This window comes from Carlito syrichta, unplaced genomic scaffold, assembly GCF_000164805.1.
Source record: "Carlito syrichta isolate Samal-C Ts95f unplaced genomic scaffold, Tarsius_syrichta-2.0.1 Scaffold301826, whole genome shotgun sequence".
NCBI lineage: Eukaryota > Metazoa > Chordata > Mammalia > Primates > Tarsiidae > Carlito > Carlito syrichta.
In genome coordinates this window covers 562,349-581,588 of record NW_007245922.1, presented here as the reverse complement: position 1 = coordinate 581,588, position 19,240 = coordinate 562,349, and the positions used below count along the sequence as shown (strand labels likewise).

The window sequence follows — 19,240 nt, the reverse complement described above, 5'->3', positions numbered from 1 at the left end:
ATTTGCAAAGAATTATGTGGGAAAAATTCTCTATTTTCTCCATCTCTCATGCATAATTTGAAGCTTAATGGGAATCTAGCAGAAGATGTACTTGAATTATTGAATCAAGAATTAGAACAGTGTTTTTCACTCTTGATTTGGACCCTTAGAAATGATTAAGATTTTATGTTATGTGTTTTTTTATCACCATAAAAAATTAATCAGTGTTTTCCGTTAATCTTCAAAAAAGTCGTGTTCCTTATATGATTGCAGTTGCACTCTATCTCTTGATTGACAAAAACTATTATTATTGGGTTAATTATCATAGCATCTACATATGTTTCAAAAGAAGATCCGTTTATATGTAAGACATTCAGTCTATGGTCAGTATTTGTGTGAAAGGTATATTCCTTTGAAGTCAGTATCCCATGCTGGTCAGAAGCAGGGGCTCAATTGTCTAAGAGACTGTATTTGAGTCGTCAGTGTGTGACCTTAGGCAAACATGATTTCTCTGGTTCTCTTTCTCTCAAGAATACTGTGAGCATTCATTGCATTAAATCTTACAATGTACATTTCATGAGGGCCGGCATTTTGAATTAGTTCCTAAACTTGGTGCCTGAAAAGCAGTAGCTACTAGAAAGTAAACTCTATAAGAGCAAGGAGAGGGATTCTAGCCCTAGATTAGCACCGGGTACCTAGTAGATACTCAATAAGTCATTGTTGATTGGCCAAATGAATGATTGTCAGACGGCTAATACTAATCACAAGATTACTGTCAGGATTAAGTTAGATAACCCAAGTCAGCACATAGCACATTGCCCATCACATAGTAATCGCTCACTCAGAATTAGCTGCTGCCATTTTTAATTGGGGCATGCTTCCCAAACACCACCAGTTCTTTCCCTCATCCCAGGGATATGAGACCTTGGTAGAATGAGACAATATAGGTAGAGCAACTTCAAGCCAGTTAGGATTACAGACAGACCTCAGATAAAGACAAGATAAATCAAATGGATAAATGATTCATTTCCTCATTTTCTTGGCTTTTGTATACCACCAACCATAAGGGATATTCTCAAAATTTGGGCACTTCTTAATACTCTTAAAAAGTTTTATTTTATTTATTATGCTTCTCCCATCAGTTTATAAGCCAATCTCTACCAATAGCCAAGAGCTACTTTTTCTAAACAGGTTTATATTTCAACAATTCTCTGACCCAGTGATTTCCTTCTTGGGGAGACAGATGGTGATCTAGAAATCAAACAGTGTTAGATTTTATGAGCATCATTAAAGGATGTAATGTATGTAAAGCACCTGTAAGTGTGGCGGCTAAGTGACTGGCACTCAATATATCCATTTTATTATAGCCTCAGAGTGGAATTATATAAACATAAAAGTTTAGTATTAGGAGACCAATATAGACAAATACCTTAGACTGTGTACTTAAGCACAGTGTTCGAGAAATACTGAATATCAATAAATAAGGACTTATTTGATAACATTTTCCTAACATAATATAAAAATATTTTTAAAAATCAAATTCACTAAAACTACACTAATATGTCTTGGACATATGAAAAGGGCCCCCCAAATCCAGAATTTATTCATAAAAAATTGCGTATTTATTTTTGCATGTTTAAACTTCAGTCACCTTCCAAGTAGTCTCCGTTTGATGCAATACACCTATCAAGACACTTTTTCTACTGCTCAAAACAGTTTTTGAGCTCATCAATTTTGATGTCTTTTACTGCTTCGGCCTTTTTAAAAATCGTTTGTATCATCTCTTGTACATCAGCAAAACATGTCCCTTTGAGTAGTTTTTCATCCAGAGAAACAAAAAAATGTCCCTCGGGGTGAGATTGGGTGAATAGGGTGGGTAGGGCAAGGGGGCCATGCTGGTTGTGGTCAAAAACTGCTGAATGCTCAGCGCGATGTGGGCAAGTGAGCTCGTCAATTATCCTTCATGAAATGGGCAAACGTATTGGAAGAATATCTAAACAAAATTCGCTGAATCCAGACGCAACCTCTCACAACAACACTAGCTGGTACACTGATGCTGATGGGTTCCTAGAACACTTACATAGCAGGGGAAGCCCGTACTACAAGGGACCTGTCTTCCAAAAAATAACTCCACATTTTTGGGGGTCCTCTCTCATATTATAGCATTCCCTTTATAGTGTTACAGAAATACATTTGAACCCCTCTGCAAAACCCCAATTGAAAGAGAAAAAGAAAACGTCTCTGCTTTTCTGCATGATGACTAATGTTTTTCAATGTTTGAACTTGTAAACTCATAAGATCATTAACACTCTATGTGTGGTAATATTTGTACACATGTAGAGGTTTGAGCACCCCCTTGTACACTTATTTTCCATATGAAAGAAACTCACTAAATAAAATGCACTTTCAAAAATTTACCAAATCACATAGTTTTATGCTCTTAGGACTGAAAATGTTTACACAACATTCTTTGACCAGGTATTGCCTTAAGTAAATGCAGCCCTGCCTTCCACAAATTGGAAAGTCACCAACAGTCCTGTTTCTATGTTTCTGGAAACTCTACTTTCTAAAGCATAAAGCATGGTTCTGAGCAATCATTAATGTTATCCACTGAAGGTCTCCATTGCCACCTACTGGTAAAAGAGCAATTTGGAAAAGCAGAATTTCAAAACTTGAGATAAAGCTAGCTTTTTGCAAGGGTTTATTCTATAGATGATGAATCAGTATCATTTGAGGGCTACAGAGTGACAGATATCTAAATGAAATAATTAATAATTAGTCTAGCAATGATGTACATTTATTATTCATTTACATGTCTGTTCACTTATTTTTCTACCAATGTTTATTGCTTCCCTGCTATTAAGACATCACACTAGGGGGTGCACAGACCTTGTCCTAGCCTTCAAGGAGTTCAATGTGAAGTGAGAGATGCATGCACACGTCTAGTTCCCAAGGTTGTTTGTACCATATCAGGCCCACATTCTCATTGTTCTCTGTCTGGGAGAGAGACGGAGAAAGGAACATGAACTGAGCATTGAAGAATAAGTAGGATCACTGAGCACAATGGCGTTGCAAGAGGAGAGAGCACATTCACAAAGACTCAAAAACTTTCAAGAATGCTCTATGTGCTAGAAACGACCAGTGGTTTAAGTAAGGTTGGAAAGTGATGTCACACATGGGCGAGAAGGCTAGAAAACCTAGCAAAGGCCAGATACTAAAGAGTTGGGCATTGTATGCAGAAGATTTGGGAGTTTATCTTGTTTACATGGAGGAGGCACTGAAGGATTTTTAAGCCCTTGTAAAAAGGTTAAGTTTGCTTTTTAGAAACGATACTTTGATAGGGAAAGGAGGAATGGTCAGATGTGGGAGGTGAGACTGGGGGGAGGAAAGCCTATTCCAGGAGACTTGGAGAGTGTTGATGAGGCTCTCACCCAGATGAGTAAGGAGAAGAAGTAGGAGGTGGACTTGAGAAGTGATCAGGAGGCAAGATAGGAGTGGGGTGGTCTCATAGAAGCCGTGGGAGGCCAATGAGCAGAGCAGTTAATGGCAGCCCAGCCAGAAACACCAAGTCCATCACTAGAGAGGTTTCACCTGTTAGCTCCTTGATTGTTGCCAGTTCATGTCCAGTGGCAGTTCTTGTGTGTCCTGGTGCCTCATTCAGTTCACAACTGGATAAAGTTGAAAGCAGGAATAAGGAGAGACCCTTGTAATAGGACATACTAAACTCGTCGTCCTATTGCCACTGATAATTAAACACACACGCACACTCACATACATACATACACACATTCACACTCACACAAACTAAATAGTTGTAGGATGACTGTTAAATTCCATGTGACAGTGTTGCCTATTATACTACTTGGCCCCCAGTCTCTTGGCATGTTATTGAAGACATTGTTGATTCCTTCTGTGACATTAGACATTCTTGCTTTAGTGACTGACCTGTGTCAATGGTTTATAAAGCCCTTCCATATGTGTATGTCATTTAATTTTTGCAGCGATTGTATGCAATGAATAGCCCACAAATTATGCAATAAATAGTCCAGAAACTAAAAATTCATTTCATTTTACAAATAAAAAGACTAGTTCAGAGAGAGTAACTGACATGTCCAAAATCACAGAGTTGACAAATTATCATGTCAGGATTTCATTTTCTACCTTATCTTGCTATTTAAGGAACTGAAAAGATGTTACTTTAAAAGTAGAACCCGTAGTTTATAAACAACTATCATTATGGGAAGAAGGTTAACCTTCATAGAAAAATATTGGCACTAAAATGCAAACACATGCTAGATGATTCGTACTAATTGAAAACACCTTAGGAGGTACTGTGACAAGGAAGTAATGTAGTGACTGTGCACCACAAACAAGATGGCTTTGATTTGGCTGTTCAAACATTAACTGCATTTAAAGTCCACATTCCTTAAAAACTATGACAACATAATAGGATGTTATTTGATCCTTGATTTGGGTTTTTATCTTTCTATTATTTTAAGATGGTTCACATTCTTGAATGGAAGTAGCTAGTTTTATTATAACTCCTACTTTTAAAAAGTCAAATATATCTAAGTTGCCCAAATACCATGAATCTCTCTCTCAATTAAGAAATATTTTCCATACAGTTATTTGTGTCATATATACTGCTGTGTGGAAGCTTTTTGCTCACTGGTAACAAAATTTTTTCTTCCACCCTCATGGGTGTCTATTTTGGATGTTTTTGGTTGTTAATCTTCTCAGCTCTCTATTTGATTGATCTTTCTGCAAACAAGAAGTAGAGATTTTTCTCACTTCCTATCCCAGAAGGCAGTTACTATCCCAGATCAAACTCTTTATAATGACTGTTTCTCAGAACTTTTTCTCAGTCACTGAATATGACATCTGATCCCAGCTTCCATCATATGACATGTAAATGCCTAAAAAGACTATAACTAAAATTCTATAATTTTAAACATTACAACCAGTTCACCAATAGAGAAAACTGTATTTCTTAGAATCATGTTTCCTTCTTGAAGATTAAAGGAAATCCTATAATAGCAGATGTGACATGCCCAAAATAAATCGATAATGTTATTAGGATAAATATGAAGGATAGTCACTGGTATAATTACAATTTTGTTAGCAGGTATAAAAAAACACACTAATTTTTGTGCTTTAAATATCTTTCTTCTTTTTGTGGTACAGATCTAAAAGTGTCTTGGTACAGCAAAGATAAGAAAATCAAGCCATCTCGGTTCTTTAGAATGACTCAGTTTGAAGACACTTACCAACTGGAGATTGCCGAAGCTTATCCAGAAGATGAAGGAACTTACACTTTTGTTGCTAGCAATGCTGTAGGCCAAGTGTCGAGCACAGCCAACTTGAGACTGGAAGGTAGAGTGAAACAACTTTAAGAACCACATTTAAGTATAGATTTACTCTTACAATGTCAGTAGCCATTACTAAAGAGTTCATGTAAATCATCGTTGTTCCTACCGTTCTCTTCTAATTCCACTAATTATTTCCATGTTATATGCAATGTTCTCACTTCTCATTTACCTTTTTCATTGTGAATCATAGACCATTATTTTTTAAAATTTGGCCCTGCCTTTTCCCCCATAATGTTTTGTTATGTATTGCTGCCATTACCAGCTTTCATGCTTCCTGCTCAGCATGAATCAGAATGAGGAGAAATATGCTGAAGAAATAAGCAGATTTGTTTCCTCATTTGGCTAAGATAAAAATCATATTAAAAAAAAAAAACTAAGCGTGTTATCATCCTCCCATTGTGTTGATTTCACAGACGTTACAGGAGACAATTTCAGTTCTATACACCAGCTAGGTATATTTGCCACCATTCCAGAATTCCTGAGCGTTGAGGGGTCTGGTCCTAGGGTGGTTTAATGTTTCTGTTAGTTGGGGCTTTTCATTTGTAATCAGAAACACTTCCTTGGTAGTAGGGGCACTTTGATTCAAAACGAGGATAACACTATTTTTATGCAGTGAGACTATTTTTCCTGAGCAAATATAGTCTCTGTAGTATCAGGTATATACAAATACATAAGGATGTAGGAAAATTTCTGTTGTTTTATTCTTAATTTTATACATTAACAAGATGTTTTCTTAATAATGAATTTAAAGTGGTTCACCAAATAGAAAAGTTGATTTTACAACCAGGGAAATAAACAAAAAGAATACCTAAACTCTGTTACATACACTACTATTGTCTTTATGAGCAATATTGTAAAATTTCTTAGCTGATTCATAGCTCAGCTTGCTTCTCTGGGAAATGGAAGTTAACATGTGTGACTTCAAATCAACAGTGACAAACAATGACAAAAGATTAGGATTGGACTGAATTCTAGTCCATCATTGAAATTTGTGACAGATCTGTAGACAACCCAAATGAGTTCTGGTTTCAATGCAAGGTAAGACATTAAAAATTGGCATGCTTCTTTTCAGGATTTAGCAAATTTGAAGAAGTTACATCAAACTCCCAATGGCATGTCTCCTCATCAGTTTCACTTAAGAAGGAGCCCCTTGGCCAAAAGCCCATCTTCATCCAGCCTCTATCAAGCCTCAGGGTGCACAGCGGGGAGACAGTCAGATTTCATGCGAGGGTTTCTGGCATTCCCAAGCCAGAAATCCAGTGGTTCCATAACCAGCAGCTAATTCTACCAACAAAAGATATAGTTTTCCATTTTGAGAAGTCCACAGGCATGGCTTTAATGCTTATAGTTGATGCTTACTCAGAGCATGCTGGGCGATACTCTTGCAGAGCAGCCAATAGTGCTGGGGAAGCCACTTGTGCAGCTTCACTCACAGTGACTCCAAAAGGTAAAGCCCATCTTGCTTCAAGGACTTTGATTTGTTGCATACCTCTCAGTCTCACTGATTCTAATAAGAGTCCCTGCTGTTTGGTTCCTTGAATACTGTAGTGAGTCCATAATTTACTAATAAAGTAACACGCAATAACTTCCCCCAAGTCCTCAACTACGGGCTAACATATACTTTACATCTCATGAAAGTATGTGTTCTGTGCGTTAGAGAACCAGTGATCATTTTATTAGGTGCTGACTTTGCTTGGCTTTTTTACTTTTCTTAGCAAAGTGGCATCATTTAAAGGTCTATTTGTTATATATTGCTTATAAAGTATATGATAGAGGGAAAATGGTATCTCAAGTATAGTCAGCGAGAGAGAGAGAGAGAGAGAGAGAGATTGACCATGTCACTTTGGATAGCCACAATGACAACAGAAAGAAGGAACCAGCTATTGTATGGCATCTGCATGAGCCTTCATCAACCACTCATCACTGGATCACTGGGAATGACTTTTCTTTTATGTGACCCTGGCATCCTAGAGCATACTGTATCTGGCATGCTGCTTCCAAGTGACAGTGATGTCTTTCATCTTCATCTTCCATGCCATTTTATGTTACTAACCTGAGCAAGCGGCAAAGCTTAGATCTTAATATTCTTTTCTTTTTCTTGTCACTTGATTATACAGTGCAAGCCCTAGATAGGCAAAGTTCTGAGAAAGATGTAAGAAAGTCCACCAAGTCCCAGGCAGTGGCAGATTCCTCTTTCACAAAGGAGGAGAGCAAAATAACTCAAAAGGAAATTAAGTCATTTCAAGGATCATCATATGGATATGAAGTACAGGTTTTTGAACGTGTATCTCAAAGTTCCACCCACACAGCTGCATCTGTTCGAGACACAGAGCTGCATCATACTGCATCCCTTTCACAAATTGCAGAAAGTACCGAGCTATCTGAGAAATGTGCTGAAGAGTCAATGGGTAAGGTGCCCAGGATTCTCCTGCATCTTCAGGATATCACTGTAAAGTGCGGTGACACCGCACAATTCCTCTGTGTTTTAGAAGACGAATCTTTTGTTGATGTAACCTGGACTCATGAAGGTGTAATAATAGAGGAATCTGAAAGAGTGATACAATCACAAAATGGAAATACTCAGTTTCTTACGCTATGCAACGTTCAGCTGGTAGACCAAGGACTATACAGCTGCATTGTACACAATGACTGTGGAGAGAAGACAACATCAGCAGTACTAAGTGTGGAAGGTGGTTATCTAATTTTCAGCTATGACTTGCTTCATTTCATCCTCATCGCTTTATGCAGCTTTTCTGCCATGCAAATGAAATCAATGAATATATTAATAGAATATCTTTAAATTAGCACTCTATTCATAAATGACTTATGAAAGTTGACCAAATCATTGACAAAGCTTATCCTGACAATTTGCTTTCCAGTCTAGATTCAGGAAGTTTTTCTTTTAAATGTAGGTTCAGGAAGTTAAGGTTTATTCTATACATGCTGCTTTTTCCAACACTTACCAATGCACCACTGAGGAAGTGTGTGAAAGAAAGCTAAAATGTTGTAGTTTGCTAAGTAGTTATTGAATTTTTTTATTATTGTGCCTAACACCATGCTAAATTAAAATTAAATTTATTTAATTGGAGGAGGTTCAACAATTTTTATTCCCTTTTTATTTTCAGATTGGGAGGTTCTAGCTATTTATAAAGAGGCCATGGAAATAGAAAATCGAGCACTGAAAATATTACGGCTCTGTATGGACCAGAATTAGTAGACTCTCCATAAATGATGCTGCTTTTACAGCCTTAGATCCTCCTAGAATTGTAGAATTTTCTCATGGCAAGATTATTTTGTTGTTGTTGTTTTGGGGCTTGATTATCTACTATGTCTAGTAGAACATGATTAAACGTGTCTGGGCAAGCCATAATGACTTCCTCTTAACCATGGACTTTTCTCTTAGATATGAAATGAGAAGATTATTTTTCAGGTGCTAGAAGCCTGTGTGGTGCATCTTCGCAGAGTCACATGGAAGAAAGCTAGTGGAAGGAGTTCAGGCGTCTCCACAGGTCTGTGGAAAGCGTGGCCGCCAAGTTCCTCCCTGATCCTGGCCATATTATTGTGGAGGTGTTAGAGTTGAGAAAGGCATAGTGCAGTGTTATGTATGTGCACAACCATCTCTGCACTGACGTTTGAAACAATGGTCTTTCTTCCTGCCCAGTAGAGAGAATCTTGTTCAGTAAAATATATAATACATTTGCAATACCCACTTGCCAAAAAGAGGCCTCTTTCTATCATAATCTGAGATTTTGTTCTATAGCTATTTCTGGTTCTATTACCATAGCCCACAAAGGGAACTCAAGAATTGAGGTCTAGTTATATAAATTAGATAGGAAATTCCATCATCCAGAGAGTTGACCCTCAATTTCACTGCATCTGCTGACTAGGACAGTAATCACACAGAGTGATTATTTATTTGGAGGTGTTTTCTACAAGTCATGTAGGTGACAACTGTGACAATTTCTGTAGCCATGTAATTGGGAGCTGACTGTGTTGTGAAAGTGACAGAAATGTAGGTCTTTTCAGCTTGCTTCCTAAAGAACCTAGCACTGAGGTGTTTGGATGTCACATTCCCAGAGTGAGGTTGAACTGGGCATTTTTGCCCCAGAATCTCTAGCTCACTCGGTTCCAGTTGATATTATTAACGTGTTCTTGATGCAAACGCATTTTTTTGGAACATCCGACTGCCTTATTCATACTTAAGACAGTTAAGACATTTAGGTTTTTGAAGAGTAAAAGATCAGGCACAATTGTCTAATTATTTGACATAAGACCAGTTTTTACATGTTTATCTTTTACTTTGGCCTAATAAGTTCACATAGGCTACAAAGTTATCCATCAAGATCAAGTTAGAATGTCAAACTCCTTGAAGTCTCTTTGAATAGAGTCATTATATGCGCTATAAACAGATATGTATCTTTTATTAGTTTTGGGACTAACATGCTGCCTTTCCTTTTCATCCTAATGGCATTCCATCTTCTCTACATTCGGCATATGTTTTATTCTTACAAGCACAGCTAATTTTTGCCTTTTCCTAATTTTATTCTCACCTAGCAAACGAATCACAAACCAGAGCAGTTACAAAAATTACTCTTGGTTCAGATACTAAAAGTTTTAAGACACTCAAAGAGTCACAAATTAAAACAACCCGTGAAGTAAAAAGAGAATCATCAAAGAAAACATCAAGTTTGTCATTAACTTCATGCCAAAGACCATAAGCAACTGAGAACAAGGGAATCGAGTCTACTGATACAATGCCACATGAAATGAGGAACGAGAGTGACACGAGATGCCAGCTTTTCCCAAGATGCTGCCCAGGGACAATTGTATCTATAAACTGTGCCTATTCCTTATGTAATAAAAGCAATTTTGAGTTGAGGAGTCTTTGTTTCGCTTCTGAATATATAATTAAACTTTGTGTCATTTAAAATTTGAAAGGTGGTTCAAATCAAAGGTGTGTTTACTAGAAAAAACATTTACTCCTGTAGGAAAAAATGAGAATAACTTTCAACTCAAGTGGCAACTTAGAAAATGCATGTTTCTTTTAAATGTGATTTCATCTCTTAGTAAGTGTTCAGTCAATAGAACATTAAAAAAATTCCTTTAGTTTGTAGATTGCTGTTCTTAATGCATGTAAAGGCATGAGAAATTAAGAAACTAAAAGTGGAAATTTCATAGAAAACCTAAAATAAAAATGTCTTAAATATTTCTGTCAACCTTGTTATGTACTTTATCAGCTCATTAATTTGTTTGGCATGGACTTTTTGGTAAATTTGGGGAATGCAGTTTTTTATTATTGTAATAAAGAGAAAGTTTGAATCATATAAATCATAAATTGATGCAGAAAGTATTGATGCAATTAATCACTGAAATCTGTGTGTTTTTCTATTTTAGCCTATGAATCAATGTTGCATGAGAGGATCGAACAGCAGATTGAGATGGAAATGAAAGGTATTGTTATAATGAATGTGAGGTTTAAGTAGAAATTTTGAAGGATTAATAGAATCCTTGAGTTGTCTTCTTTCTCTTGGTATTATTGAGAATAATGACATAGATGTACAAATATATCTCTTAGAGTATATATTACTATGTCGCATGCCTGGTTTAGTATGTTGCTGGTTACATGCATTTCACTGTAATTTGTTTCACGGTAATTTAGAATCTTGTATTTAAAATTTATCAGCCATATTGGACTTTATGTTTGCAGTCATTTTCAAAAGCTTGTATTATGAAAAGTGGTCATCCTAATGCATGAAATCATGGAGTAGAAGTTTGTTTTCAAAATCACGGTGAATTACATTGAACAACAGACAATAACCTAGCTGTCATTCTCAGAATGCAATGTCATGAATGAATGATGATTGAAATGCTACTTTATTTAGGATGTGTGAAAAACATTCCATTCCCATCTGGTTTCCACTTCATGCACATATATCATTTTAACATTGACATGTCTCTTACACTGGCTTGCAGATAGCTACCTTAAGTGATCCTTCTTGCCTGCTTTTCTTTGCATAACATTGTGACTTTATGGCTGTATTAGTTCGAATAAACGCCTTCTCATTTTATTTTAGCTAATTATTTATGGTTATAGTTCTTGTATATGTTCTTTAAATAGTTGATTTTCAAAATGTAATAATTTAATCTACAATCAAAAGGATCAGAAAGGGCGTTTATTCCACTCTCTGCAAGTCAGGTAAGATTTTCCTCTTAGCCATCAAAAGAACAAAGTTTTCCTGCTCTCAAAACAAATATGCACAGGAACATGTTATTTTGAAATGCAATTTTGCTTGTTCAAGAAGAAATTTCAACAGTTTGAAGAAAAGACCAGACAACGAACGATTTTCGTGTCAGAATCTTTTAAACAGAGCATGGTGTTGCGTTTATTCGAACAAATATGGTGAGTGAATTTTTTTATGGATTTGTGAGATCTGTAGCATGCATTTTATTTCATTTCCTATTTTGCAATTTTATTTACTTTCAATTTTTTCCAAATTCTATGGAAAATAGTAAAATGCCTTATAATTTTTTTTTTTCCAGAAGTATTCTCCGAGGGGGGATCTGAACATTCAGAAAGAGATGTGCGTGATGCCTTTTCAGATTCTGAAGACATAGACCACAGCTCCATGGCTGCTAGAAGATATGCAAGTAGAATATCATCTACAAGCTCCTGGCCTGAATACTTTAAGCCTTCTTTTACTCAAAAACTTATGTTTAAATATGTTTTAGAGGGTGAACCTGTTGTTTTTACATGTAGATTAATTGCCTGTCCAACTCCAGAAATGACTTGGTTTCATAACAATCGACCTATCCCAACAGGTCTTCGTCGGGTTATAAACACTGAGAGTGATTTACATCATCACTCTTCCACCTTAGAGATGAAAAAGGTTCACGGCAGAGATTCTGGGAGTTACAGATTTTTAGCAGTTAATAGTGAAGGGTCTGCTGAATCAACTGCATCATTGCTTGTTATCCAAAAAGGACAAGATGAGAAATACTTAGAATTTCTGAAAAGGGCAGAACAGACACATGAAAACATGGAGGCTTTACTTGAAAGGGAAGATAGAATAAAGGTTGACCTGAGGTTTACTGGCTCTCCCTTTAGCAAAATGCAAGCTGTGGAACAAAAGGGAATGATGAGAACTATACACTTTAAGACAATAAATCCTGGCAAGAAAACAGATTTTATGTATGATGAAGAATATTTAGAAGGCAGACCTGACGTAAGAGGAGGGCTTAATGTAGGTGAAAGTTTTCTGGATGAGGAGACCAAAATGAAGTTACAACGTTTAAGGGAGGCCAGAAAAATATTGATGGAGAAAAAGAAATTATCTCTTTTAGATATGTCATCTGAAATAAGCTCAAGAGCTTTGAGAAGTGAAGCTAGTAATAGAGATATCCTGTTCTCTAGAGAGGAAATGAAAATCAGATTCATGTCTGATCTAAATGAAAATAGGGATAAGGTAGATATTTCATCTGAGAGTGTTGTCCAAGATCCACATGCCCTTCCTAATCCAGTGGATCAAAATATAGAATCTGGAGAACCTCTCACCAACTTTCAAACTACTGTTGATGAAGAAATTCTCCAGGCTGAAATAAGAATGAACCAAGAGGCATTTCTAAAAGAAAGTCTACCAAAAGACCATTTATATGGTGGAATTCTAGTAAGTGAAAGTACCCAAGAAAGAGGACAGCTTGAAAAAGTGATGGCCAATACAGCAATTGGAAAATCATCTAAATATATCACTAATGTATGTCAGAATGAGGAAGTATATGAGACTCCTGAAAAGGTGCCTCAAGTTATTACACCATATGCCAGTGAATCTTTTGGTATGCCTATAAATATTGAAGAAAGTGAACAAATAGCTAGTGAAATAATAAGAAAGGATGATTTGGGAGAATTACAGCACTCTGCTTCTACAGAAGTTGATGAGTTCAAAACTGAACAGAAGGACAAAGCCACAAGATTTTTTGAAAATTATTTCCAAAAACACCCACATCGTTGCCCACCTTCCCTTCTGCAAGAAATCGAATCTCAAGAAGTTTATGAGGGTGAGAGTTGTAATTTCGTGTGTCATTTTCAAGGCTATCCTCAACCTATAGTGACATGGTATAACAATGACATACCAATTCCACGTAATCGAGGCTTTATCATTCACACTTCAGACAACTATTCAACATTAACTTTTTCTTCTGTTCAGCCTCAAAATGAAGGTTCTATTACCTGTGTGCTGTTTAATCAATATGGAACAGTAAAAACAACTACTACACTTACAGTGAAAGCAAAACAGAGTTATGCTGTGGAAGCACATACAGTCCCAGTGTTCTACGACTACTCTGAAGAGGAGGAAGAGCTAGCATTCGTGTTTGACCAAACCAAAGATGTCCATTCTTCTTCTTTGGGTCAAGAGGGCCAAACAAATTTTCATATGTTAAAGACAAATCTGCCACGCCCTCCCTCCACAGACATAGAATTGCTTTCCTTACCTGTAGAAATTCAGGTAACAGCAGCTACTCCTGTCCCAGAACAGGACAAAGAGTCAAGAGAAATGGTTCAACCTAAGGAGCCAGAATCTAAAGCAATGCCTCAAGATCAAGCTACTCAGTCACCAAAACACAAATTTGTATTTTTGTCTGATACGGTTAATGAGCCACCAAAAATGTTACAAGAAATGCCAAAGCATGCCAGGTGTAAAGAAGGGGATTCCATAATTCTTGAATGTTTGATATCTGGTGAGCCTCAGCCAATTGTAACATGGTTTCAAAATGAGGTCCTTTTAAAGCAGAACTGGAAGTTTCAGTTTGAAGAAGTTCCTTGTAGCTACAGATTGTATATTAATGATGTTAATTCTCAAGATTCTGGAAATTACAAATGTTTTGCTGAAAACAATTTAGGAACAGCTGAGAGTGTTTTGGACCTAACAGTGGAACCTGTCACTTATAAGGAAAATACTCAATTTGAAATTATTAGTGGAGTGTATGCAAAATATTCCAAAGATCAACAACAAACGCAAGGAGAATCTGTAAGGCCACAGTTTTATGATTATCCAGAGGGTCCTTTTACATCCTGGTCGAATGTAAAAGAATATTTTGTAAAAGAACATTTTCAAAACCTTGAGACAATCGAGCAGATAGACCAAAAGGACCGAGTACATTGCACAGCTTCTAGAGAAAAACGACCCAGATTTATGATGAGTGCTTCTAGATCCATAAAGGTCAACATGCCTCTCAGGGCTGCACTCATACAATGTCAGGATGAAGGGAATGAGGGACACATCACTGAAAAACCAAAACGGCATCAAGAAGAGGGTACTGTTTATCCATTTGTTGATGATTTCGGTGAAGTCAGAATTAGGAAAGAAGTAAGAAACGATTTTGGAAAATTTGGTGGATCAAAAAAGGAAAATGTACTAGAATGTGCCCAAAGTGATATTTTTCCGAATATCCACTCTGAGAGAATTTCTGACAGTTACCATACAAGAGATTTGTCTGCCATCATAAGTGAAGAACCCCTTGGTGAAGAGAGATGCTACCCAGGGAAAAAGGTGAAGCATAGAATCATCACATTTGAAAAATTACAGCATGTAGAAAAAGGAGTTTTAGAAAAAAGACCTACCAAGAAATCATTTGTGAATCCTCCTGAAAGGAAGCTTGATAACATAGACTTGTCATTAAAGCAAAGAGAATCAAGATCAAGTAATCTAAATGTAAATATGCATCAGGTAGACAAAACATCTCTAAACGCTGAACCAGATACATCTAACATTGTAATGAATTTAAAGCTGCTTTCCTTTCAAACTCATAAGGAATTTGAAGTACAAGAGAGGGAACAACAGAAAGAAATAGGTCTTATAGATCAATCTGCAGTGTTTAAAAGGGCTGAACATGAAGCACCTATTACATTTGACTTAAAACAGTTTCACTCTCAGATAGAAAATACAGAAGTAAAACTCCAAGAATTAGATAATGATCAGCCAGAAGAAACTTATTTTAAAATTCAACATTCTGCTTCTGAAACAGCCGATACTGAGCACACTTTATTTGACTTAAAAAAAATGTATTCTCATATAGGAGATCCAGCTATGGAGTTCCCAGGGCAAGAAATGAGGAAACAGCTGGAAACACATAATAAAGAAGACACTTCTAACCCTGAAACATCACAATCTGATGCACAGAGTATCTCTGAAAATATGCAAAATAAGATATTTACCAGTCAAGAAATTTCTTCCAGTCAAGAGTTTTCAAATAGTACTGTGGTGGAGAAAAGCACTATTGATGAAAATCCCTTTTATTTAGAAAAAGAAGTCCAACATGTACATGAACAAGGTTTAGAAATGTCAGAAACTGATCTTAGATCGTTTTCTGAAAAAATCCATACTGAATCATGTACCATCCTTCAAGCTTCGTCTGCAGATATAGGAGAAACTAGCATTTCTGAGAAAAATAGTTCTCTAGAAAATGGAGATGGAAGTTTCATCTCACACTTGAAAAAAGCAGCAAGTGAGGAAAAGCTTTTAGAAGTCTGTGAAATGGAAGAAGAGTGTACTTTAGAGCCAGAGTTGGCATCATATCAAAAGCAGGCAGGTGGGATGCAGGGAGATACACATGTCACTTTGGAAGACCACGAAGGTGATGTCCAGGAAGCAGACACACTCCACCGACAGCTCTCTCTCAGTCAGTGCCTCCCATTTTTGATGACTGAAGAACTACAGAATCCAAGAGAACAAATAAGTAGAAAAATCGATGCTTCTGGAGAAGAACAATGTTACGAAGTTCAAGTTCAAAATGAAGTTTCTCTCTCCAATACAGAAGGAGAAACTACAGAAACTAGTTTTTCTGAAAATCTTCCTAAATTGGATGAGGCACATACAACTGAAGTAATAGAATCTGAGACCTCCCTAACACAATATTTACTTGCTGCTGGGAAGCATGAGTTTCCTGAAACGAAAGACACCAGACGCAAGGCAGAACTTGTCCAGAGTGAATCTATCACTTCAATGGAGGTTGAAGAAGTAACTTTCAACACTGTATATGAATATTACAACCCCAAACAAGAATCACTATGTCGTCCGTTTTCTCCTGAATCTGATATTTCAATTGATGTGGGAAGTACAACTAGTGAAGAAATCTCTGAGTTAGATCAGTTTTATACCCCACCATCATCTGTTGAACATTTTGAATGTCCAAAGTCTCCTGACTTATATTTTAATCCTTCAGCTACAAATAAACAATACTCAACAAATTCAGGAGGTGAGACTGTTGAAAAATATTCCACACCTTTAGGGGAAGTTACTGAAAGATACTCAACACCTTCTGAAGGTGAGATAACAGAAAGATACTCCACACCCCCAGGGGAGACTCTAGAGAGATATTCCACACCCCCAGGAGAGACTCTAGAGAGATATTCCACACCCCCAGGAGAGACACTGGAGAGATATTCCACACCCCCAGGAGAGACACTGGAGAGATATTCTACACCCTCAGGGGAGTCACTAGAGAGATATTCTATTCCTACTGGAGGACCAAACCCTGCTGGAACTTTTAAAAAGTACCCTTCAGAAATAGAAAGGGAAGACAGTACACCAAATGAACATTTTCATACACCTACAGAAGAGAGGAGTTCATCTTATGAAACATGGCGTTCCGATTCATTTGGCACACCCAATGAAGCCATTGAGCCAAAAGACAATGAAATGCCTCCAACTTTTATTGAACCTCTGATCAAAAGGAGGATATATGAAAACACAACACTAGGCTTCATTGTTGAAGTTGAGGGCCTTCCAGTTCCTGGTGTGAAGTGGTATCGAAATAAATCCTTGTTAGAGCCAGATGAAAGAATCAAAATGGAGAGGGTAGGTAATGTGTGTTCTTTGGAAATTTCTAACATTCAAAAAGGAGAGGGGGGAGAGTACATGTGCCATGCTGTAAACATCATAGGGGAAGCAAAGAGCTTTGCAAATGTAGATGTAATGCTCCAAGAAGCAAGAGTGGTGGCACTCCCACCTCCAGTAACACATCAGCATGTCATGGAGTTTGATCTGGAGGACACCACGTCATCAAGAACGCCTTCTCCTCAAGAAATTGTCCTGGAAGTTGAGTTAAGTGAAAAAGATGTTAAAGAATTTGAGAAGCAAGTGAAAATAGTCACAGTTCCCAAATTTACTCCAGACCATAAAAGCATGATTGTGAATCTAGATGTTCTTCCATTGAATTTTGTTGCTCCAAATATGGATTCAAGTCAGGGAGAAGACAAAGATTTAAAAATTAATTTAGAAGTCTTTGAAATGCCTCCTCGCTTTATAATGCCTATTTGTGATTTTAAAATTCCAGAAAATTCAGATGCTGTATTCAAATGTACAGTCATAGGCATCCCTACTCCTGAAGTTAAATGGTACAAAGAATATATGTGTATTGAGCCAGATGATGTTAAATATGTGATTAGCGAGGAGAAGGGAAGTCACACCCTTAAAATTCGGAACATCTGTCTTTCTGATAGTGCAGCCTACAGGTGCAGAGCTATGAATTGCGTAGGAGAGGCTATCTGTCGGGGTTTCCTCACCATGGGAGATGCTGAAATACTTGCTTTGAAAACAAAGAAAAGTAAAGTGACCTTAAGCAGTATGAAGGAGGAATTGGTCTTAAAGAGCAACTATTCAGACAGCTTTTTTGAATTTCAGGTGGTGGAAGGGCCTCCCAGGTTTATCAAAGGTATTTCTGACTGCTACGCACCATTAGGTACAGCTGCATATTTTCAGTGTTTAGTGCGTGGCTCACCAAGACCCACGGTTTACTGGTACAAAGATGGGAAACTGGTCCAAGGAAGAAGGTTCAGTGCTGAAGAAAGTGGCATAGGGTTCCACAACCTGTTCATAACAAGTATAGTAAAAAGTGATGAGGGTGAGTACAGGTGTGTAGCCACAAACAAATCAGGAATGACTGAGTCCTCTGCGACACTCACCTTAACTTAAAGTGCAATGCTTTAGTGCCACAGTTATGATTAGAACTGATATGAGTGTGTTCATATTTCCCAAATTATATGGAGCTAATAAAACTTCCAAATATGGCCACTCAATGTGAATGCATTACCTTGAAGACCCCTGGAGAAGCAGTCCCTCTCTGTAGAAATCTCATCTTTGTAATACATGTAAATATTTTCTTATCTAAACTGTGGAATCATCACTTGTGACACTCATGCTGTGTAACATCAAGTACGATTAAATCTCTCCTTGGCTAACCAACTGTTTGTATTTCTCCTTTACCCTCATTCCTCCTTCACAATGTGTTTCAGCAAAATGCATTCTCTCTTAGCAGACAAACTATAAGTAGAATGCAAAATCGAAGACCATGTCAGACAACCACGCAGACAAACTGGTAAGGGAAAATCTCCTCTCTGCTCTTACAAGTCATTTTTAGAATGGTAACCTTTTTGTATCCAAACCCAAGTTTATTTACTTAGACTTAGAATAGGCAAAACAAAGAACAACAAAAACTCAGCTTCTCCCAATTGGTAACTAATTCTATAATCTGTTTTACATTTCAATTTTAATACAGTATATCAATTTCACTTCTTTAAAAAATATTTCCATTATCAATATCCCTCTCCTTCAGTGTTTTAATTTTCACTGGTTTTCAAGGGACTCACTTGTGCTCTCTTCGTGGGCAGGACTTACCTAGACATTTGCAGAATAAACAAATAGCAATCTTTCCACTTTCGAAGATAGCTCATTTTCTCAATTTCTGAGGGACATCAAGTGAAAATGCAGCATTAATTTAACATTGGCCGGGGGCGGGGGGGAGGTAGGAAACCACCCTACTGCATTTACATATAGATTTCGAATATTTAAAGATTCCAATTTCAGAATCTTTAAAGTTAGAAGAAAGAAGGTAGAACA

At 37.1% G+C, this 19,240-nt stretch overlaps 1 protein-coding gene across 6 annotated transcripts in view; it reads left to right on the top strand.

The window, feature by feature from the left end:
* The window catches only part of TTN (titin), a 275,101-nt gene that overhangs the window by 44,234 nt on the left and 211,627 nt on the right, over window positions 1-19,240 (top strand). For 4 of the 6 annotated variants that reach the window (XM_021711039.1, XM_021711034.1, XM_008055342.2 and 1 more), the window contains 2 exons: window positions 5,164-5,352; window positions 10,743-10,799. In XM_021711039.1, coding sequence (XP_021566714.1) covers window positions 5,164-5,352; window positions 10,743-10,799 — 246 coding nt within the window. Of the gene's footprint in view, window positions 1-5,163; window positions 5,353-6,420; window positions 6,796-7,465; window positions 8,042-10,742; window positions 10,800-19,240 lie in introns of all 6 variants that reach the window. The other 2 variants (XM_021711037.1, XM_021711038.1) reach the window with 2 other exon arrangements.